The sequence below is a fragment of the Macaca nemestrina genome, chromosome 2, assembly GCF_043159975.1.
Source record: "Macaca nemestrina isolate mMacNem1 chromosome 2, mMacNem.hap1, whole genome shotgun sequence".
NCBI classification, from domain to species: Eukaryota; Metazoa; Chordata; class Mammalia; order Primates; family Cercopithecidae; genus Macaca; species Macaca nemestrina.
This window is the reverse complement of record NC_092126.1, coordinates 129,568,073-129,592,160: the sequence shown is the minus strand read 5'-3', so window position 1 is coordinate 129,592,160 and position 24,088 is coordinate 129,568,073. Positions and strand designations below refer to the sequence as shown.

The 24,088-nt window shown below is 43.3% G+C and overlaps 1 protein-coding gene and 1 long non-coding RNA gene across 33 annotated transcripts in view; one reads left to right on the top strand and one right to left on the bottom strand.

Annotated features, from left to right (window-relative positions):
* Window positions 1–23,352, bottom strand: part of LOC112427056 (uncharacterized) — an 80,666-nt gene extending 57,314 nt beyond the window's left edge. The window contains exons 1-6 of one of the 9 annotated variants that reach the window (XR_011620179.1): window positions 22,720–22,826; window positions 21,931–22,008; window positions 21,473–21,587; window positions 19,035–19,162; window positions 17,182–17,293; window positions 9,491–12,504 (exon numbers count right to left, since the gene is read on the bottom strand). This is a non-coding gene — a long non-coding RNA (uncharacterized lncRNA). Of the gene's footprint in view, window positions 1–9,490; window positions 12,505–17,181; window positions 17,294–19,034; window positions 19,163–21,472; window positions 21,588–21,930; window positions 22,009–22,151; window positions 22,250–22,475; window positions 22,629–22,651; window positions 22,827–22,876; window positions 23,079–23,268 lie in introns of those variants that run through there. The other 8 variants (XR_011620176.1, XR_011620177.1, XR_011620178.1 and 5 more) reach the window with 8 other exon arrangements.
* A 180-nt stretch (window positions 23,353–23,532) lies between these two features.
* Window positions 23,533–24,088, top strand: part of LOC105483536 (membrane associated guanylate kinase, WW and PDZ domain containing 1) — a 677,852-nt gene continuing 677,296 nt past the window's right edge. For all 24 annotated transcript variants that reach the window (XM_011744480.2, XM_011744510.2, XM_071092043.1 and 21 more), the window contains exon 1: window positions 23,533–24,086. In XM_011744480.2, coding sequence (XP_011742782.2) covers window positions 23,774–24,086 — 313 coding nt within the window. In that variant the 5' untranslated portion in view covers window positions 23,533–23,773. The remainder of the gene's footprint in view (window positions 24,087–24,088) is intronic.

Below are 24,088 nucleotides of genomic sequence, written 5' to 3'. Positions count from 1 at the left end.
CTAGAAGGGATGTGAGAGTTTTTTAATACTAGTCTTATAATTTCTCTTGACACTTGTAATGATTTATGAATAAAAGTTTAAAAATTATGTACATATAAAAAACAGCATTCCTAATAGCACAAAGGTAGGAATGAAAATTCCAAGCACACACTCTCTGCAGCTGGGTATCATTAAGAATGATGTCCCGTTGTGACCAAATATTAAAAGTTTGATCCGCCATGGTGAATTTCCATGGATTTGGGCAATAAAATGAAACATTCTCCCAGTCTAGGATTTTATTATCATTCCCCTGGGAATGTATACTTGGTCAGATATTCTTTATTTTGGCACCAGGTCACCCGCCATTCCAGAATGTGTTTTGAAGTCAATTCATCTCTTAGGCCATCCAAATATTGAAAATGTCATTAAAATATAAGGTAAAACTGAACAGATTTTTATCTTGAAATTCCCCCAGTCCATTCCTATTTCTATTCATCATTGGGGAACTGTTACTTGTAATCTGAAGTCCCTAATGAGCTTAGACTCTTGATTGGCCAAACATAACTTTACCCTGATTTAAAGTTTTTTCCTCATTTAACAATGTGATTTATGTGCTAACTTACACATATCTCAGGAGGCGAAGGATTCAAATACCAGCCGTGACTTGGGACTTTAAGAGAAATAACTTTATGTAGGCTTAGTTATAAATGGAGAGAAAATTCTTACCTCATGGAGATGATGTAAGAGACAATTATCATTTGCAAAATGTCTCAAGGTCTTAAGATGGAAGGGGTCATTTGGGTGTATCAGACTGTCATTTGTATTATGGGTTATCTCACATTCCTTTGATATTATATAGAGCACAATCATTTTAGTCTGTTTCCTCAGAAGTCTATGAAGGTGGTTGCCTCATTTTGCCCATTAAACAAATGAATTTACTTTCCCTTGGCTGCAGGAAATGTTCTTATCAATGGAATAAAAAATAAAGAAACTCATAGGCCTAGCCATGTCGCTTCTCCTTTATTTTGACTGGTTGACTAAATTAGCTATTTTATTTTCAATTGTTGATCGGCTTTATTTTTTGTAAGAGATGAGGTCTCGCTGTGTTCCCAGGCTGGAGCACAGTGGCTATTCAGAGGCACAATCATGGCACACTACAGCCTTGAACTCTTGGGTTCTAATGATCCTCCTGCCTCAGCCTCCTAAGTAGCTGGGTCTACAGCGGTGCACCCCCATGCCTGGCTTGTTTTACTTAATTTTTTTCATGTTATTGTTTTAGTTTAATTTCATTAAACAAACTACTTTTACCTTAGTATGTTTGAATCATAAGCATATGGCCAAATAAATTCCACCAATAGTTAATGCAGCACCTACCATGTGTTAGGCACAGAGAGAAAACAGATAGACAAATAGACTTAGTCACTGATCTCATGAAGCTCAGAGTCCAGTCGAGGAGAAACAAGAGAAACAATCACAGGATTAAGTATTTCATTTTATTTTTTTATTTTTATTTTTTAATTTTTTTAGATGGAGTCTTGCTCTCTTGCCCAAGCTGGAGTGCAGCAGCCCGATCTCAGTTCACTGCAACCTCCACCTCCTGAGTTCAAACTATTCTCCTGCCTCAGCCTCCCGAGTAACTGGGATTACAGGCGAGTGTCACCATGCCTGGCTAATTTTTTTGTATTTTTAGTAGAGATGGGGTTTCACCATGACGGCCACACTGGTCTTGAACTCCTGACCTCAAGTGATTTGCCTGCCTTGGCCTCCCAAAGTGCCGGGATTACAGGCATGAGCCACTGCACCCAGCCAAATACATCATTTTAAGTTTGGCAAAGGCATAAACAGAAAGTAAAGAATGAGACGTGGAATTATAAAGATGCACTTGATGTAAATCAATTTCTAATAGATCTTTTCAGTTCTGCTTGTAATGAATGTGATCACAGATTTTTCTCATAGGTCGGTTATTTTAATAACACATTAATTTGTCAGAAACCATGCATCTAGGCCACAGGAAGAGTTCAGCATTATTTTCTTAGCAACGCATCTTATTTTCTCAGAGTTTTAATATTTTTGAGGATTACATGATGAAATGGAATATTACAACTGTAGAAAAAAAATGGCAAATACTGAGCCAAAATTGGTTCTTACATACTTGATGGTAAAAATCAAGAGGAAATTAAATATTTTTTAAAAGCACAAAATAAACAATATTGTAGCAATGAATTAAGGAACAAACTGTAGGACTCATTGCCATTCCTGAGATAACATCTAGTTAGTTATTAAATGCTTTCTATCTTTATAAAGGCTCAATAAATGATACATTCATTGGACTCATACTGTAGCCTTTTTCACTTAAAAGTATTGAATAATCTTGTATAGAAATGACCCCCTTCTGGTATAGGTCCAAGATTGAGTTGGTTTGTACTGAAATAACTGTAAAGCTCTTATAGGCAGTCTCTGAAGTACAGTTACACATCGCTTAATGAGGGGATCATGTTCTGAGAAATGTGTAGGTACAGATTTCCTCATTTTTTGCACATCACAGAGTACACGCACACAAACCTAAATGGGACAGCCTACTACACACCTAGGTTCCCAGGCTGCGAACCTGTGCACCATGTTACTGTGCTGAACGCTCTGGGCAATTGCAGCAGAATGGTAAGTATCTGTGTATCCAAACATGTCTAAATATAGAAAAAGGACCAGGCCCGGTAGCTCACGCCTGTAACCCCAGTACTTTGGGAGACCAAGAGAGGAGGATCCCTTGAGCCCAGGAGTTTGAGACCAGACTAAGCAATATAATGAAATTCTTGATGAATTTTTTTAAAAAACCAGCTGGGCATGGAGGTGCACACCTGTGGTTCCAACTACTTGGGAGGCTGAGGTAGGAGGATTGCTTGAGCCCGTGAAGTGGAGGCTGCAGTGAGCCATGATCAAACCACCGCACTCCAGTATAGGAAACAGTAAGACCCTGTCTCTAAACAAAGAAAGAAAACGTATAGTAAAAATCCAGTATTAAAATCGAATGAGACCAATGTTTTATATGCGATTTGTCACTGACTGAAACATTGTTATGTGTTGCATGGCTTGCATTAACATGTCTAAATAACCACAGAGGACTAGACATTCATTGGACCTATCACCTGCTTCTTTTTTTTTTTTTTTTTGAGATGGAGTCTTGCTCTGTCACCCAGGCTGGAGTACAGTGGCGCGATCTCGGCTCACTACAAGCTATGCCTACAAGGTTCACGTCATTTTCTTTTTTTTTTTTTTTTTTTTTGAGACGGAGTCTCGCTGTGTCGCCCAGGCTGGAGTGCAGTGGCCGGATCTCAGCTCACTGCAAGCTCCGCCTCCCGGGTTTTTACGCCATTCTCCTGCCTCAGCCTCCCGAGTAGCCGGGACTACAGGCGCCCGCCACCTCGCCCGGCTAGTTTTTTGTATTTTTTAGTAGAGACGGGGTTTCACCGTGTTAGCCAGGATGGTCTCGAACTCCTGACCTCGTGATCCGCCTGTCTCGGCCTCCCAAAGTGCTGGGATTACAGGCTTGAGCCACTGCGCCCGGCCGGTTCACGTCATTTTCCCACCTCAGCCTCCCAAATAGCTGGGACTACAGGTACCCGCTGCCACGCCAGGCTAATTTTTTTGTATTTTTAATAGAGACGGGGCTTCACCATGTTGGCCAGGATGGTCTCGATCTCCTGACCTCGTGATACGCCCACCTCGGCCTCCCAAAGTGCTGGGATTACAGGCGTGAACCACCACACCCAGCCTCATCTGCTTCTTAAATGAGCATGTGGTATTAGGCCCTGGAGGTAATGATCAGCACTTAAAATACTCCCTGGCACATACTGAGTGCCCCAAAATATTTGTTGATAAACGAATGGATGGATCAATGAATGAGAAAAAGAATTCTATTTGTAGGAGAAAAGAGGATTATGTGCCAAAAACTAAGCAACCAAACTCAGTTTTTGAATTCTTTTACTCAGCATCTCAAATTTAAAACTTTTGGTTCAACAGCCTGTATTTACATAGGCTATTGTTTAGAAGAGTTGATACAGCTTTCAAACAAAGCAGCATGTACAACATTTGTTGCAGCTCTGTATATGGTAGCTAACGGTTACGGCCTGTAATCCCAGCACTTTGTGAGGCCCAAGTGGGAGGACTGTTTGAGGCCAGGAGTTCAAGACCAGCCTGGGCAACACAGCAAGACCCCGTCTCTATAAAAAATTTTCAAAATTAGCTGGGTGTGCTGGTGCGTGTCTGTAGTCCTAGCTACTTGGTAGGCTGAGGCAGGAGGATCTCTTGAGCTCAGGACTTCCTCTTGGTGAGCTGTGATTGCACCACTGCACTCCAGCCTGTGTTATAGAGCAAGACCCCATCTCAAAAAAGAAAAAAAAAATAAGTTAACAACCTAAATGACTCTCTGTAGGAGCTTGGTTAGATAAATTACAGAACCAAAAAATGAAATAGTTTGCAGCTGTTCAATAGTTTTAAATACGCTTCCTCAGACAACTGTGAAGGTATTTGTTGCTGTTGCTTCATTTCACTGATTAAACAAACAAATTCTCCCCACCTCCCAATTACAGGTAGGGTTCATAGCAATAAGATGAAGAATGAAAAATTTCTAGTCATGTTGCCGTATTTAAGAAGCAGCTTAAATATTTTCTGATGTGGAACAACCTCTAAGGTATATTTCTGGGCAAAAACAGCAACGCGTAATATGGTATCATTTGTGTAAATTAAAGGGAAGATCTATACACAGAATATCTTAGAAAGTACACACAAGGAAAAGTGCAACAACAGTTAAACTGTTGCCTTTGGAGAGAGGAACTGAGATGAGTAGGATGGATACCCTCTTCTCACTGTATACCTCTTTGTACGGTTGGCATTTTTCTAAAAAAACACATATTTTTACTTATTCAAAATTTCATTTTTATATTTAAGGGATGAACTCTTGGAAGATTTCACTTAAAAACAAAACAACTTAAAAGAAGATGGATCTTGGAGCAATTCCACCCTCGTTCTGATTTTCTATACATGCTGCTGTATTTTTAGAGTGTACAAAACTGTTTCTGGATTTCTATCACCCTTACCAGCTAGGACAATTTGGCTACCAATTACAGAAGTTCCAATTTAAACAATAAATAGAATCTAGGGCCTTTAATAGCAGAAAAGTCTAGAAGCAGAGTATGCTTCACATGCGATTTGATTCCAGGTTCAACCACTGTTTCTCTTCTATTCTCTCAATTCTGGCCTCCTCTAAATTAACACTGTCCCCAGGCTTGGATCCCCTCTTGGTGGCAAAAAAAAAAAAAAAAAAAAAAGTCACCCCCCCCGACCATTTCCAGGCCCTGTATCTACACCATCACCACCAAACTGTGCAGAGTGAAGGACGCCTCTGTCCCTGCATTCCAAGTACAACCAACCATCGTATTTTATTTATTTTTCATTTTTTATTTTTATTTTGTGAGACAGTCTCGCTCTGATGCCCAGGCTGGAGTGCAGTGGTGTGATCTCAGCTCACTGCAACCTCCAACTCCTGGATTGAAGTGATTCTCCTGCCTCAGCCTCCTGAGTAGCTGGGACTACAGGCGTGCACCACCACACCCAGCTTATTTTTGTATTTTTGTAGAGATGGGATTTTATCATGTTGGCCAAGCTGGTCTCAAACTCCTGGCCTCAAGGGATCCACCAGCCTTGGTCCCCCAAAGTACTGGGACTACTTCCCTGTAGTTGCAGCTACTTGGGAGGCTGAGGCAGAAGAATCTCTTGAACCTGGAAGGCGGAGGTTGCAGTGAGCCGAGATCATGCCACTGTACTCCAGCCTGGGTGACAGTGAGACTCCGTCTCAAAAAAAAAAAAAAAAGAATACTATTTTTCTATGTGGTCATTTTACTTATTAATACAAAGTATTAAATGAGCAAAGGAGCGCCCATCTAAGATATGCACAATCACCAAGTCAAGATAGAAACCCTGCCCCAACTCAATATCATGAATATCATTTGGATTCCTTTCCCCCATGGAAGGAGCTCCCCATGGTCATGGTCAGCTTCTATCTGTGGTTTTGAAATAGAAATCACAGCTTTGAATACTGCCGAATCTGCTGGCCTTTTCTAAACCTGGAATCTGGCAGAACCAACTACTCCCAAAACGCAAGCTGCATTTGCACTATTGAGGCTTTCAGATGGTTATGTCAGATTGTTTGAGTTGTTAGACAGCCAGTCAGTCAGTCAATAAATACAAACTGTGCCCTTTCTGTGTGCCACATTCTGGGTAGGTACTTAGCATGCAGTATTTAACAAGACAGGGTCCCAGCTGCCCCCCTACCCCGTGCCCAGCTTGGTCCAACAGGGAAGGCAGACGGCAAACATATTTATTTAAACAGCTACATACGAACTGCAAGAAACCCTGTGTGATTTGTCCCTTGCTCCTTTCAGCTCCTCAAGGATGCCTCCCCCCTCATTCTCTGCAAGCCAGACGCTGGATCTTTTATTTCCTAAAGCTAGAGCTGTTTCTTTTCACCCCTTTGAACACAGACTGTTCCCTCTATAAGGGAAACACCCTTCCAGTACCATATTCTTTTTTTTTTTTTGGAGACAATCTAGCTCTGTCAACCAGTTTGGAGTGCAATGACAGGATCTTGGCTGACTGCAACCTCTGCCTCCTGAGTTTAGGTGATTCTCGTGCCTCAGCCTCCCTGCTAGCTGGGATTACAGGTGCACACCCCATGCCCAGCTAATTTTTGTATTTTTAGTAGGGATGGGGTTCACCAGGTTGGTCAGGCTGGTCCCGAACTCCTGGCCTCAAGTGCTCCTCCTACCTCAGCCTCCCAAAGTGCTGGGATTACAGGCTTGAGCCACTGTGCCTGGCCTGCAGGAGTATGTTTAATGTCTGCTGGGAAAACCTACTTTTCTGAGAATATGAAGCCTTTCAATGCCTGCTCAATTATTTTGTGTCTTGTCACAAGACACAAAGGATATCCTTGTTCTTACGAAATACATACTAAAAATAATATTTAATATTGAGGATGATTGGGAAAAAAAAGGAAGCTGGGTGCAGTGGCTTATGCCTGTAATCCCAACACTATGGGAGTCCTGGCCTCTTCCAATACCATATTAACCTCTTCTTCTTCTCTGGATTTCGGTTGAAACTACATTTCCTAAGGGAATCCTTCCCTCAGATTCGATTAGGTGTCTTTATAGCATCTTCCAGCCCTATCTGTGTTTTCCTCTTGGCACATAGTCCCTTTAGAATTAGACATTTATTAGACAGATATTTGATTACTATCTGTCTCCCCAACCAGACTCTATGCCCCATGAGGGTAAGAGTATTTGCATATTGTTTTCCACTTTGCTTTTCCATGCCACACTAAGCAGACTCCCATCTCAGGGCCTTGGTCCTTGCTGATCTCACTGCCCAGAACACTGTCTCCCAGATAGCTACTTGGTCCACACTCTCACTGTCCTCAAACCTCTGCTCAGATCTGCACTTAGCCACAAGGCTTCCCCTTGTCACCTTGTACATAACAACAATCCTAACCTTGGGCATCAAAAGTCCCCCCTTCCCCTTCCATAGCACCTATCTTCAGAGACTCTATTTTCTACTTTGTGTATTGCCACAGTAGAATGTAAGCTCCACGAGAAGAACGCCTTTGCCCAACTAGTTAAGGGCTTTTCCCCCACTAGTTCAAACGTGCCTGATATGTCTTAGGTGCTTGATAAATATTTATTGAATTAAAGGACAAATCATTACCTAAGGTGTAGCAAATTGGCACATGATAAGCACTTGTAAATATTTTGGGAATGCCTGCATGGGGAAGTACAGGTGCTACTAAAACAAATACAAGGCGTTTAACCTAGTTGGAGGAGTCACGTAAGGTAGAACGGAATAAGAAAGACGGGGCTGGGCACAGTGGCTCAAGCCTATAATCCCAGCACTTTGGGAGGCTGAGGCGGGTGGATCACTTGAGATCAAGAGTGCAAGACCAGCCTGACCAACATGATGAAACCCCATCTCCACTAAAAATACAAAAATTAGCCAGGCCTGGTGGTGTGTGCCTGTGAACCCAGCTACTCCAAAGGCTGAAGTGGGAGTATCACTTGAGCCCAGGAGGTGGAGGTTGCAGTGAGCTGAGATCATGCCACTGCACTCCAACCTAGGCAACAGAGTAAGATCTTGTTTCAAAAATGAAAAATAGAAAAAGTAAAAAAATAAAAAGAAGGAGGGTTTCAGCCCTTTTGATGGTGTTAATCCAGTAGGTCAAATGTCAGTCAAACTTTCTTACAGTTGGTGGTTAGACTAGAATGTACAAACAGGAATGGGAACAGTGTTAAACCCTTCACTCCCCAAATTTCCATCTCTCCCATCCCCCTTGCTCTTCAACATATTTTCATTCAGCTGGCGGTTTTTGTAGTTCTGTAGTTTCTTGCCAAGAACAGAGATTGAAAATGTCCCATAGAGAAATCAGCATCAGGGTTAACCAACTGGGAGCCAAACCCTGCAGCTATTTTCCAGCGTTCCTCAACTCCCAGGAGAATCAGAGCAAAAAAAAAAAAAAAAAAAAAAAAAAAAAAAAAAAAAAAGGGAGCAGAGGTTAGAGGGCAGGGTTCTAGAAGTGTCATTCTCTTACGATGTCTGAGTTGTGTGGGCGGAGGGACTGTAGAGGGTATGGAACAGATAGCCTTGTGCCTGAATCTTTTGGGAGATGAATTTCCTCTCCCTCTTTAAATGTTCTGGTCTTTCAGTTACTAATGATACTAAAGGAGCTATATGGTTTCTCCTGGAGCTGTGTCAGGATATGCTCCATAAATTACCTGGGAGGATGCCATATGCAAATACAAGAAGAAATAGCAGTCTTGGTATTCATGGTGATAGCTTAGTTATCCTCAAGGGGAAGGGAAGGAGAAGTAGGTATCTTTTTTCTTAATAAAGTTTTTCCTATCACCTCCGAATTCCATGGCTGTTCTTGGAAACAGGTTGGAATCAGCTTAGAAATTTTAGTAACAGCAATTTAGCCTAAATTTCAACATAATGCCATATAATAGTTATAGTGCATTGCTATACTCCTTTGGAAACTACTTTAAAGATCTATTCACACAATACTTTTCTGGGATGTAGGAATCCTCTCAAGAAGATAAAAGCCATTCAAAATACGATTGTTATCTCCCTAAACCCAGATCAGTTTGCTTTTAATGTAGTGATTACTAAGAAGATTAGCAACACTCAAGTCATACACAAAGAAAGAAAGAAAGGAACAAACTATATATTAACCATCAACATCATTATTGTTAGGCTAAATGACACCTCGTGTAAAAAGTATTTCATAATAATAGCAATGACACACATTTTATGATTGAGGACAGTGGAGCTGATAGAGGTTATAAGACTTGTCTGAGGGCTGGGCTCATGCCTGTAATCCTAGCACTTTGGGAGGCTGCAGTGGGCGGATCACCTGAGGTCAGGAGTTCCTGGTTCAAGTGATTCTCCTGCCTCAGCCTCCCAAGAAGCTGGGATTACAGGTGCCCGCCACCACGCCTGGCTATTTTTGTATTTTTAGTAGAGACAGGCTTTCACTGTGTTGGCCAGGCTGGTCTTAAACTCCTGACCTCACGTGATCCACCTGCCTTGGCCTCCCAAAGTGCTGGGATTACAGGCGTGAGCCACTGTGCCTGGCTTTTATAACTGGCAGAATCAAAGCCCTGTGCTTTCACACAATGTCTAGACATCCTCAGGCAAGTCTTTTTTTTTTTTTTTTTGAGACATGGTTTCGCTCTGTCGCCCAGGCTAGAGTGCAATGGCGTGATCTCGGCTTACTGCAACCTCTGCCTTCCAGGTTCAAGAGATTCTCTGAGATCACGCCATTGCACTCCAGCCTGGGTGACAGAGAGAGACTCCGTCTCAAAAAAAAAAAAAAAAAAAAAAGCCCATGCTTTAAATCAAGATGTTCTGAGCACTATAATATTTTTATTCTCTGTAAGTTATATGGTTATATTGTATACCACATTATATATTATTTTAGCATGTCACAACTTTGTAATGTTGCCAGAGTGGTTTTTTAAAAATTATTTTAGGCCAGGTGCAGTGGCTAGCACTTTGAGAGGCCGAGGCAGGTGGATCACTTGAGGTCAGGAGTTTGATACTAGCCTGGCCAACATGGTGAAACCCTGTCTCAACTAAAAACTACAAAAATTAGCCAGGCGTGGTGGCGGGCAACTTTAATCCCAGCTTCTTGGGAGGCTGAGGCAGGAGAATCACTTGAATCTGGGATGCAGAGGTAGCAGTGAACCAAGACTGTGCCACTATACTCCAGCCTGGGCAACAGAGGAAGACTCCATCTCAAAAAAAATATATTATATATATATATATTTTATTACATTATATATATAATAAAAAAAATCAGGTCTCACTATATTGCCCAGGCTGGTCTTGAACTTCTGGACTCAAGCAATCCTCCTGCCTCAGCCTCCCAAAGTGCTGGGATTGCAGACGTGAGCCACTGTGACTGGCCATTTTTAAAAAAAATTTAGGTAAAATTCATACAAAATAAAGTTTCCCGTTTTAACCATTGTAAAGTATATGACTCAGTAGCATTTAGTAAATTCATAATGTTGTGCAATCATCACCACCGTCTAGTTCCAGAACCTTTTCATCCCCTCCCAAAATAAATCCCATAACCCTTAAGCAGCACCGTCCTCACTCCTCCTGTCCTCAGCTCTTGACAACTACTAATGTATTTCTCGTTTCTATGGATTTGCCTATTCTGGACATTTCACGTCATACAATATGTGGTCTTTTTTGTTTTCCTTCTTCCACTCACCAATATTTTCAAGGTTGTTTTATGTTTGAGCATGTATCAGTACTTTCCTTCTTTTTATGGTTGAATAATATTTCATTGCATGGCTATACCACATGTGTTTATCCGTTAATCCATTGAGGGACATTTGGGTGTTTCTGAATTTGGCTGTTGTGAATGTTACTTCCATGAACATTTGTGTACAAGTGGTTTGTTCACACGCCTGTTTGCAGTTCTGTTGGGTATATATATACCTAGGAGTGGAATGGCTAGGTCATACAGTAATCCTGTTTGACTTATTGAGGAACTCCCCACTGTTTTCCACAGCAACTACACCATTCTACAGTCTCCCCAGCAATGTTTGAGAGTTTCAATTTCTTTGCATTCTCACCAACATTTGTTATTCTCATTTAAAAAAAAAATTACTCATCCTAGTGGATGTATAGTTGTATCTCCTTGTGGTTTTGATTTGCATATCTATAATGACTAATGATGTTGAACATATTTTTCATGGGCTTCAGAGTGTTTTAAGATAAATTTTAATTTTAGAAAAGTTTTAGATTTATGGAAAATCTGCAAAGATTATATAACAGTATGTTAGTAACACAATCCTCATATGAAATGTACTGGAAGGTATCTCTATGCTTCCTCCACTTCTTCTGTCTTAGGCTTTAAATTTTTTGATAGAGAAATATGTCATTGGAACATACTATAGTTATTTATTTATTTATTTATTTAGAGATGGTGTCTCACTCTGTCACCTAGGCTGGAGTGCAGTGGTGTGATCATAGCTCACTGCATTCTTCAACTCCTGGGCTCTAGGGATCTTCCAACTGCAGCCTCTTGAGTAACTAGTACTACAGGCACATGCCACCATGCTTGGCTAATTTTTATTTTTGTAGAGACAGAGTTTCCTTTTGTTGCTCAGGCTGGTCTCAAACTCCTGGCCTCAAGGGATCCTCCCACCTCCGCTTCCTGAGTAGCTGGCATTACAGGCATGAGCCACTGTACCTGGCTCACACGATAGTTACTAATGAAGGCTCTAGCACATTGCTTATTTTGCCTTTAAAACCATAGGGTAGATATTACAGGGATGTTAGAAATTAATAAATGGAACCGTATAGCACAGTGGTTAAGAACATGGTCTTGGTCCTAGTCTCAGTGACACCACATCTGAATACTGGTTATGTCATCTTTGGCAAGGTACTTAATCTCTCTGAACTTCAGTCTAAATTTTCGAAACAGGGATAGTATCTACCGTATAGTGTCACGAGGATCAAGTGAGAAAATGCATTGAAAGCACTCACGTGCAATGTTGGGCACATTGTAAACACTCAATAAATGAGATGTTTACTTTGTTTGCTTGCATTTATTTCATTTTATTTTTGAGACAGACTTGCTCTGTTGCCCAGGCTGAGTGCAGTGGCACAAACACAGCTCACTGCAGCCTCAACCTCCCGGGCTCAAGCAATCTGCCTGCCTCAGCCTCCCAAAGTGCTGGGATTACAGGTATGAGCCACCATGCTCAGTCTACATTTGAAAGCACAGAACAATCATCTAATTTGTTTGTGTTCTCATAGTTGGTGAGGATCCATGGAAGACCATCATTCTGTCTCAAAGTCCTTCATTCATTCACGCCTATATTCATTCATTCTTCAAATATACATGGAGTCCATGTTGTGGGTCAAGTTGTCAAGGAGCTACCGAGGTAAATAGTAGTCGAAATCATTGACCTGGAAGCAGAAAAACCTAGACTCAAACCCCAACTGCCATTTCCTAGGTGTGTGTTGCTCTGCAAGTTACAAAGCCTTATCAGGCCTCTGTTTCCTCACCTGTAAAATGGGAACGCTAATACTCCCTGCCTTGTAGGGTGGAAAGGATTAAATACATGTATCACATAATGCATTTACCAAAATGCTCAGCACTATAAGCACTCCCTCAAAAAACGTTAGCCATTATTGCTATTGTAGTCATGATTTTTATTAAGACAAAGACAAACTATTGTAAAGATTTAATGTGACAGTACATGCAAAGATTTGTAGCAGTGCATGCCATGTTGTAAATGTGTCTCTATATCAATGTTATTCTTCTTTTGATTTGTTTTTCATCAATTTAAAAATGTAAAGCCATTCTTAGCTCATGAGTCAGACAGGTATAGGTTAAGGAATGGATTGACTGTGGGTTGTAACCCCTGGCATAGGGCATTGTAGGCAGAAAGGATACTTTTTTTTTTTTTTTTTTGAGACAGAGTCTCACTCTGTTGCCCAGGCTGGAGTGCAGTGGCACTATCTAGGTTCACTACAACCTCTGCCTCCCGGGTTCAAGTGATTCTCCTGCCTCAGCCTCCTGAGTAGACGGGATTACAGGTACGCACCACCATGCCTGGCTAATTTTTGTATTTTTAGTAGAGATGGGGTTTCACCATGTTAGCCAGGCTGGTCTCCAACTCTTGGCCTCAAGTGATCCACCTGCCTCAGCCTTCCAAAGTACTGGGATTACAGGTGTGAGCCACTGTGCCCGGCCCAGAAAGGATAATTATGGTTTCATGAAACGTTTGTTTCAACCATATGTGTATATGTGTATGTGTGTGTGTGCTACTGATAAAAATACATCTCCTATTGCAAACAGCAATCAGAAAAGTTTGAAAAACATGACTAGAGAAGGTTCTCAGCTATCTGGATAGCAGTATCAGGAAATGCCAGCTTGTCTTAGCAAGCAGATTGCATAGCTTTAGTAGTTTCAGGATTTAGTGGTATCAATTCAAAAAGTGAAGCCATACTGAGATTATATGATAAAATTAATAACTTAAGGAAGGCGAGTCTAGTCTAAAACAGTCTAGTCTCAATCCAGGTGACTCTGTATTTTAAGTGAGTTAAAAAAGAAAAAAAGAAAAAAAAAAGATTGTTATCTGTCTAGTTTTTGCTCCCATCACTCAGCTGTGAGTATTCCCAGCACTCTCAGAGTTCTAGAGGCAAGGTCACAAGATCAAGGTCAAACATCTGAAAAATGTAGATGCTGCGGGTTTGGAAGCAGAAGCATTCCCAAGCATATGCCAGCTTATGCATTCAATAAAGCAGAGGGCTAACTGAATAATTAAAATTGCAGGATCTTCCAACACTTGGCTTAATTCAGCAGTTCTCAGCTGCATCTAAAATCCTTGGGGTACTCCAACTCGGGCAGGCTGAATTTCCAAGCCAGCAGTGTCAGGAATGTTCAGGACACAAGGACTCCAAATTTGGGCACTGACTCCCTCGGGGATGTTGCTCATAACCACTCTGGGTTTGTCTAAGCCTCCCCTCAGTTAGGCAACAGTCCATAAAAATGAGTTTAAAATTCTAGGAACGTGCTAAATCTGGAAAGTGAGTAATACATTATCTTTTTGAGTCCTCATTCATCTGGCTATACAGTTTGGTGGGGGCCAATTTTCCAAAGATGGCACAGTTCAAGGAGCAAGGTTGCTCAGACTCCAGATTGCTTCATTATCCTGAGTCATTTTTCAAAACCCCACCTAGTGTTTGTTGGATCAGCTTTGTGGCAAGATAGCATTGTCCTTTATGGAATCATATATTCACACCGTGGGCAACTTTAACCACCTGAGAACTCTGTGAATGCCTCCATAAAACATATCTTTGAGTATCATAATGTAATCATAAAGCTGGACTTTGTCTTTCACTTCTCAAAATACTTTTAAAATAAATTAGAGGGGAGGAGGCAAGAAATTCTTCTAACAATGACACTTTTAATTTCTAATGCCATGTTTATAAATTAAATTCCTCCCTAATGAGATATCCTCCACAGTAACCTGGGTTTCCCTGTCATTGACCTTACCAAATACTGATCTTTTTTCTTGTTTCAATATCAAATTAGAAGGTAGGCTTCCTCCAGCAGGGGGGGTGGGGGGTGTGTCTTTTAGTGTGCCTACAAGGCCATCAGTCCCTACAAGGAATTGACAAAATAAGTGTTTAATCAATAATTGTTAAAAACAAAACAAAACAAAACAAAAAACCAGCCATGGCCAGGCATGGTGGCTCACGCCTGTAATCTTAGCAGTTTGGGAGACTGAAGTGGGTGGATCACTTGAGGTCAGGAGTTCGAGACCAGCCTTGCCAACATGGTGAAACCCTGTCCCTACTAAAAATACAAAAAATCAGCTGGGCATGGTGGCAGGCGCCTGTAATCCCAGCTACTCAGGAGGCAGGAGAATTGCTTGGAGGAAAAAAAAAAGCCAGATATGGTGGCTCATACCTGTAATCTCAGTACTTTGGGAGGATGAGGTGGGGGAATGGCTTGAAGCCAGGAGTTCAAGAACAGCCTGGGCAACATAGTGAGACTCAGTCTCTGCAAAAAATAAAAAAATTAGACAGGTTGGGTAGTGCCTGTGGTTGAGCTACGTGGGAGGCTGAGGCGGGAGGATCGTTTGAGCCCAGGAGCTGGAGACTGTAGTGAGCCACGATTGTGTCACTGCACTCCAGTCTGGGTGACAGAGTGAGACACTATCTCAAAACAAAAATTGCTGGGCTGGGCACAGTGGCTCATGCCTGTAATCCCAGGACTTTGAGAGGTGGAGATGGGCAGATCGCTGGAGCCCAGGAATTCAAGACCATTCAAGACCAGCCTGGTAACATGGCAAAACCCTGTCTCTACAAAAAATATGAAAACTAGCCAGGCGTGGTGGTGTGTACTTGTAGTCTCAGCTACTAGGGAGGCTGAGGTGGGAGGATGGTTTGAGCCTAAGAGGCGGAGGCTACAGTGAGCTGAGATTGCACCACTGCACTCCAGTCTGGATGACAGACAGAGCCAGACTCTGTCTCAAGAAAAAAAAAATTGCTAAATGAATGAATGAATGAATAAAAACAATCTACCAACTATCATGTGCCATCATGGGATATTTAATTGTTATTTTCAGCTTAGCCTCAGAGAAACTCAAGACTCATTTTGGAACATTTGAAATCAATGTTATGTAGTTTAACGATCCATCTGTATTAAACAAGTATAATACTTGACTGGCTTCCATTGTAAGGGGTTCAATCCTGCAGTGTTGCCAGCTTTAGAATATCTTCAAAACATCTATAAAAATATGGGCCAACCACTGCAGCTTTGATTGAAATCAAACTCCCACTATACTTGAATTCTTGGAACCTTTAGGTAACTGCAGAAAAGGAGACCATGATAAGAGTCTGCAAAGAGGCCGGGCGCGGTGGCTCAAACCTGTAATCCCAGCACTTTGGGAGGCCGAGACAGGCGGATCACGAGGTCAGGAGATCGAGACCATCCTGGCTAACACGGTGAAACCCCGTCTCTACTAAAAAAATACAAAAAACTAGCCGGGCGAGGTGGCGGGCGCCTATAGTCCCAGCTACTCGGGAGGCTGAGGCAGGAGAACGGCGTAAACCTGGGAGGCGGAGCTTGCAGTGAGCTGAGATCCGGCCATTGCACTCCAGCCTGGGCGACACAGCCAGACTCCGTCTCAAAAAAAAAAAAAAAAAAAGAGTCTGCAAAGGAACCCACCGCGATGAAGTTTCCCTAAGAAGCCCCGAGTCTACACACAATCTGCCAGGCTTGATTAGGCAGCTGATGAGGTGTTTGAATCACTTGTGTTATTGTGAAAGCCACTGCAAAGTAGGCAGACTCTACCTCTACCCTCAACAACCGAAACTGCTTTATTAGAGACCGAAGTTTCTCTATTCCGTTTCCCTCCTGTTAGTGAAAATCTCCTTTTGGCTGGGATTGCTAAACCTGGATCACGTAGGCTGCTTGTAGCTAACTATCTTTCCTGGTTGGCTGGAGAAGACCCATCTTAATATAGTGGGAGAGGATGAGGGCAACAGACAGCAAAGGAGAATCAAGATACAGAGAGAGAAAGCTGAGGATGTCAATTGAACCTCTTCATCCAGACATTGAAAACTAGTTTCACCCCTGGTCTTGCCAATTACATGGAGGAATATATTTCATTTTTTGCTTAAGGTAGTTCAACTGGGTTTCTGTCCCTGACAATCAAAAACATCCTAATACAAATTGTTATTTTAGCTTTCTTCAGAATCCTGAATGATCATCAATGGACTATTCATTAAATAAATTTGGAAACATTCAGGGAAAAAATATTATTCGATTATTGAAAGTAATAAATGCAGGTTTATGTAGGTCCAGTACAAGATTCACCCAAATATACGAACTGGTTAATTATTGATGGTAAGATTACAGATGATTTAACTTAATGTGCCTATTTACTTATCTGTTTTAAAAATTTCTTGCAAAAATTTATATTAGTATGGTATTTTTAAAAATATGGGCATTTTACCCTTAGTTTCAATGTATATTTTCCTTTTTCTCCCTCTCAGTTCTATTTTGGTACAGCAAATTGCTAAAGATATACAATAAAGAAGAGGAAGGTTGGGTGCAGTGGCTCATACTTGTAGTCCCAGCTACTCAGGAGGCTGAGATGGGAGGATCACTTGAGCCTGGGAGGTGGAGGCTGCAGTCAGCTGTGATCTTGCATTCCAATCTGGGCAACAGAATGAGATCCTGTCTCAAAAAAAAAAAAAAAAAAAAAAAAGAGGAAGAAAAGAAATATTAGAGAGTAAGCCATGTTCTAATTACCATATTTTGACAGAGTTGATGGGAGACAATATAAAAGAGGTATACACATCTGTTCTTGAGAAAAGGAGAGCTTCCTGTTCTCAAGGAAATTAGTAAACCATGAGGTATAGTTTCAGTGGAATTATGGAGGACGATAGGCTACTTTGAGATACTTAGTATTTTACATAGCTGAACCATTTGGGAAATTTTAGGAGAGATACTCGTGATACACTTTTTGATTTCCCTTGGTTCCTCAGACCAAAAGTCTAACCAAATATTCCAGTTCCCCTTATTCATTTTTTTTTTTTTTTTTTGCACATAAGTGAAACAGAACATTAACCAGGATTAAAATCCTTCCTGGAGTTACTTCCTGGACTATTAAAATAATAGTTCATATATGATATCTTGAATGGTCACACAATTGTCACACAATTTAATATTTTATTTACTTATTTATGTATTTATTTATTTATTTTTTGAAATGGAGTCTTGCTCTGTCACCCAGGCTGGAGTGCAGTGGCATGATCTTCGCTCACTGTAACCTCTACCTCCTGGGCTCAAGCGATTCTCTTGCCTCAGCCTCCCTAGTAGCTGGGATTACAGGTGTGTGCCACCACGCCTGGCTAATTTTTGTATTTTTAGTAGAGATGGGGTTTCACCATGTTGGCCAGGCTGGTCTTGAACTCCTGAGCTCAAGTGATTTGCCTGTCTTGGCCTCCCGAAGTGCTGGGATTACAGGTGTGAGCCATTGCGCCCAGCCTTATTTTATTTTTTATTTTTATTTTTTGAGACACGGTCCTGCTCTGTTGCCCAGGCTGGAGTACAGTGGTGCGATGATAGCTCATGGCAGCCTTGATTTTCTGGGCTCAAGCAATCCTCCTTCCTTAGCTTCCTGAGTAGCTGGGACCACAGGTGGATCTCACCACACTTGGCACATTTTTTGTATGTGTTATAGAGATGGGGTTTCACCAGGTTGCCTAGGCTAAGTTCAAGTGATCATCCACCTTGGTTTGCCAAAGGACAACATTTTATTTTTTCTTGCTCGGTTGAAAGTACTGAAGGGAAGAATACTATGGTCAGAGGAAACTACCCATCTGCCTCCCTGGCAAAGAAAAGAACAAGTTATCGAGTGAGCCATAAACGCCCTCCATGAGATGACTAGGAACATGGCCCTCACTGCCCTTTGCCATCTATCTGTCCTAATGGCTTCAATCTCCCCTACTGGTCTTCTGCTCTAAGTTACCTGTTTGGAGTCAGTTACCCTACCATATACAATCTATTTATATTGACACCTCTAATGTATGCCTCCTGACAGCTTTCTTCAGAAATTAAAAAATAACCAATTTATATGTCCTCCTTTGCCCCTGCAACTGACCAACTTATTTCCCATCCTCATGTTTTCAGAAAAAGGAGGAAAATTACCACTTTAAACTGCAATGACACATTTCTTTAATCACAACTGGAAAACTTTAGAAAGAAATATATTTGGGAGAAGGAAAAGAAATGCACATTTCATATTCATGGTTTTTTTTCTTCCCCCTAGTAGAACTAGCTACATACAAATAAGACCTTAATTTGTCTAGAGTTTATTGTGTTACAGTTTATTTCTCAGCTGAATCTACCCTCTGTATTAGGAGTTCATTGTTGAAATGCTTATGCAATAATATAAGGCTGTTTGGCATGTCACCTGTACTGCAGCCTGAACGCTGTAGAAATGTTTGCAAATTCATTCTCTTTACATTCCTGAATTATTTGAATCTTCAGAGCCCACAGATGGAGAATGGGAGATTGAGTTCTGGAGTGAAACACTGTATCCTTTAGATTAAAGTGAAGAGACAGAAAGGAGGGGGACTTAATTACTGTGTACACACTATATAGCAGATTCAAGAGTCCAGAGCATGCTGTCACCCAAATATGCTAAATGGCCACATCCTATCCTCTTAGACTACAGTGGTTGGGAGCATGGGTTTTGGGTCATGCCTCCAGGTTCACTTCCTGGTTTTGTTACTTTTAAGCTCTGGGGCAAGTTTCTTCACTTTCTTAGCTTCATTTTCCTCAGTTAGAAAATCAAGGTCATTCCTGATAGTTCCTACCTTACACAGTTGTGGCGATTGCATAAAATAACTCACATCAGTTGGGCGCCATGGCTCATGCCTGTGATCCGAACACTTTGGGAGGCCGAAGTAGGCGGATCACCTGAGGTCAGGAGTTCGAGACCAGCCTGGCCAACATGACAAAACCCTGTCTCTACTAAAAAACAAAAATTAGCTGGGCATGGTGGTGCGCTCCTGTAATCCCAGCTACTTGGGAGGTTGAGGCATGAGAATCACTTAAACCCAGGAGGCGGAGGTTGCAGTGAGCCTAGACGGTACCACTGCATTCCAGCCTGGGCGAGAGAGTGAGAGTTTGTCTCAAAAACACACAAACAAAAACCAAACAAACCCAAAAAACCCAACTCACATCACTATGCTGACATACACGGTAAGCTTGAAAGTTAGGTATTTTATAGCAGTATTTCTCCCATCAGAATGTATTGCCAAATTCATAGCTAAAGTGAGATAAGTCAGAACACTAGGATCTTAGATCTATTCAGGAAAAATCTACTTCACAATGACATGACTACAAGCTCTTTCCATTGAAAGTAATGGCAAAACCTGCAATTACTCTTGCACCAACCTAATATAAATACCCCTGTTCTGGCCACCAAATCTAAATTGGCTTTGGATCAAAGGTCACATATTACACAATTTCATATCATACTTTATCCATTTATTCAAAAACTGTGTATGGTACACACTCCACACAAGGCATGGTTCATGGTTTTTGGTACTGAGGTTTCAAAAGTTGGATAGGAGAGAGAGATGATCTCTGCCTTGAAGCTCTCCAGTCTGGGACACAGGAACTAGACCAGGTGAAACAGCAGCCAGGAACATGCAGAGGGAGCATCCTGGAAACTGGCAGCCTTGGCTACTTTGAAGGTTCAAATTATTTTTCATTTTCCTGGATTAGAATAATATCTATTCTCTCCATATTGCCCTCTGTGCCCACAGGTACTATTTCTTCTCTTGGGGCTTTTCCACATCTAAAACCTGATGTATGCTAAATTCCATGTTCTTTCCTTTCTCAGCTGCTGTGGGGACACCTGGAATCCTGGCAAGAGGGGGATGTTGTTGCATTGGGAAGAATCACAAAACGCCTGGTCTTGTCCAGCCCTTGGACTCCCCTTGAGTGGAGAGGTAGGGGACTCCTAATTTAAGGTTGGTTGTGGGTATTCTTAGCAAACACTTACACTTTACTAGAATATGAAGTGGCACAGTGGGGAAACGCACAAGGTTAAGCTTACTAAGCTTACTAATGATTTGCAGGGGAATCTGTGACTCCCCAATAACATGGAAAGTAAAAACATACGTTTTTGTGGAGTCATGTGACAAATATTTGAGCATTTACTAGTACTGGGCACCATTCTAGGAACTGGGAATAATACATCAGTAAACCAAACTGTCAAAATGTCCTGCCCTCCTTGAGTTTTTATTTTACACAGAGATGTGGATCACAGGTTTATTTGACAAAAAGGTCTGGGGCCCAAACAATGCTTTGGAATCAAGATAATAAACCCATGGTGCTCAGCATTGTGTACCAACACCACATAAGGGGAACCTTAAAAGTCCAAATGACTTAGCCCTTCCTTGAGATTCTGATTGGCTGGATCTGTGTTTGGATTTGAGAATTTATGTTTTGAAGTGCTGTTCATATTGACTTAGATTGCTTCTGAAAAAAAGCTAGAGACGAAGTTCCTCTCACCAAGCAAAGCCATGAAAAATTGGTCACCTGCTTTTTTCAGAAGCACAATAATGCAATGGGATTTTCAGTTCTGGATATCCCAAGAGAGAAGCATCAATATCCCTCCTTATTTTTATTAGCTTAGAATGCACCCTACAAACAATGCTTTAAAAGGATGTTTAAACGTATGCCTAAACCGGGTGTGGTGGCTCACATCTATAACCCCAGCACTTTGGGAAGCAGAGGCAGGAGGTGGCTTGAGTCCAGGAGTTTGGGACCAGCCTGGGCAACTAACATAGGGAGACCCCCCCATGTCTACAAAAAATTAAAAAAATAAAAAACTACCTGGGCATGGTGGTGTATGCCTGTAATTCCAGATACTCAGGAGACTGAGGTGGTAGGATTGCTTGAGTCCAGAAGTTTGAGGTTACAATCAGCTAGTCGAGCTACTGCACTCCAGCTTGGGGACAAAGCAAGACCATATCTCTAACAACAATAACAACAAAACCAAAAAACAAACACACAAAGTATGCCCATATTTTTTAAGTTCTAGAAAGGAGAGGATAAATGACCATACTACCTAACTTGAATCCCCAAATGATTTCCTAATTCTCTTCCCAAATAGTAATACTACTATTAATAATATAATGAGTTTTTATTATATGCCCCTTTATAAGTGTTTTCCCATTTAATACTTCCAACAACCCTGTGAGGTCTTGTTCTACTTATTTGATCAGCGAGAAACGGAGGCGCGGAGGTCACCAAGTTTGCTCAAGGTCACACAAGTGGACCCCTAAGCCTACCTCTTAATCTCGACCACTGTGGCATTCCATCCTTTCTCCATCGTTTCAACGTACCCGCCTCATTTCTTGGACTCTCTCCTGCGACCAAAGATGAACAAAAATTATACATCACTAAAGAGGAAAAAAAAAAAACTGCTGGGGAGACTACCGAGCAGGCCGATTTGAGAAGTATTTGGGAAGGGCAGCCTTTCTGTGGTACGGGAGTCTTTTCTGTACGCCACCTCGCCGGGACAGAAGTCACTCCACCCGCACCCCGGGCGACCTCCGGAGGCCGCAGCTACCCCCGGGCTGCGAATTCCGAGAGGTGGCCGCCGCGCCCACACCCCCGCGGGCGCCAGGACGCAGGGCACGTCCACTCCCGGCGGGGATCCTTATCTCCCGGCCCCGGAGTAGGTCCGCAGGCTTCCAGGCTCTGCGAGGAACTTGAGGCCGGGGCAGATGACTGGGTCCAGCAGTCTCTGCTGGAAGGACAGTTGAAAAGCTAGAGGGATCACTTTTTTGGTTGAAGACCTGAACCCACACTAGCCCCATGGCTTCTCTCTCGCCTGTAGTTTCCCGTGTCCTAAAAAGTTGGTCTCAAAGTTTAAGGATGCGGGAGTGTGTGCGGGCGCGTGTGACCCGCACAGGGATCCCAGTTGCGGGACCGGGGGACCGGGGGATCCCACCGTCCCTCTCCCCCGGGTCGCAGAGACCCTGGCAGACCCCGCGCCAGGACCCGAACCCGCGAGCGCAGGACAGGCGGGGAGGCGGCGAGCGCCCCGGGGAGGGTCTCAGGGGTTTCAGTGGGACCTGCGGCGGGGGACGGCGAACCAGCTGGGCTGGGTGACCGACAGCCTGGCCAGCCACTGGCCGAGGGCGGTTAGGAGGCTTAGGGCCGGCGCGAGTGCGTGCGCGTGTGCGTGAGTGTGAGCGCCAGGGTGAGTGTGGCAGCCTCCCCAACCCCCACCTGTTTGAAATGTTTTTCAAATGCCAAAGCCATATTGCCCGGGTTTCAAAAGTTGCAAACAGTTGGAGTAAAACACGTGCGCAGCCCCCCAGTCCCAAAGGAATCCGCGGAGTCCAGGGCACTGAAAGAAAAGGAGGGAGGAGAGGGGTTCAGGAAGGTTTGGGGGGAGTTGGCTGCTCCCGGCAGGTCGGTTTTAGGACCCATCGGGAAGCACATTGGAATCTCTCCCTTTGGGGAGGAGGGGAGGGGTGGGCCGGCCGGCTGGCGGCCGCGGGGCGCATGCGCGCGCGTCTCCTGTCGCCGGCCGCTGCGCTCCGCGGCGCGGAATAGAATGAACTGTAACAAAACAAGCCGAGCCTTTGTATCTGCTTAAAGGGGCCGCGGGCACTTACCTCCTGTCCCGCTCCCCCCCCAGCCCAGCCACCGCGTCTTCAGGGCTCCCGGCAAGTGGCTGGAAGGGCTTCCTTCACCCTCAGGAACAGCCCGCCCGCGAGGAGAGGCGAGCCGGCGGGAGGCAAAGAGGAGGCACCGCATTTGTAAAAGGCAAGAGAGAAAGGAAGGAAGGAAAAAAAAAATAACCCGAGCGGCGCAGAGTGGACTCTGGTCCGGGAGAGCACGGGCGGGCGCTGGAACGTGGACCCAGAGGCACCGGAATGCAAACAAAGCTCGCGGGCGCCTGTGCGGGGCTCGCGGGGAAGCCCAGAAAGTTTGTTTTATGATGGCTTGAGTGCGCGAGCGTGTGCAGGGGAGCGAGGCTGCCAAGTTTCTCTCTCCTGTTTTGTGATTTGGGGAGAGATGTTTCTCCCATGAACCAGCGGAGGCTTGGGGGCTCGTGCTGTGGGGGGCACCTGTCTCTCGTTTTATTTTATTTTTTTTGGAGGAGGGGTGTAACTCATCATGTCCAAAGTGATCCAGAAGAAGAACCACTGGACTAGCAGGGTTCACGAATGCACCGTGAAGCGGGGACCCCAGGGCGAGCTGGGGGTGACGGTGCTGGGAGGCGCGGAGCACGGGGAGTTTCCGTACGTCGGAGCGGTGGCGGCGGCCGAGGCAGCGGGGCTTCTCCGCGGTGGCGAGGGCCAGAAGCTGGGCGAAGGGGAGCTGCTTCTGGAGGTGCAGGGGGTCCGGGTGTCCGGCTTGCCCCGCTATGACGTGCTGGGGGTCATCGACAGCTGCAAGGAGGCCGTCACCTTCAAAGCCGTCAGACAAGGT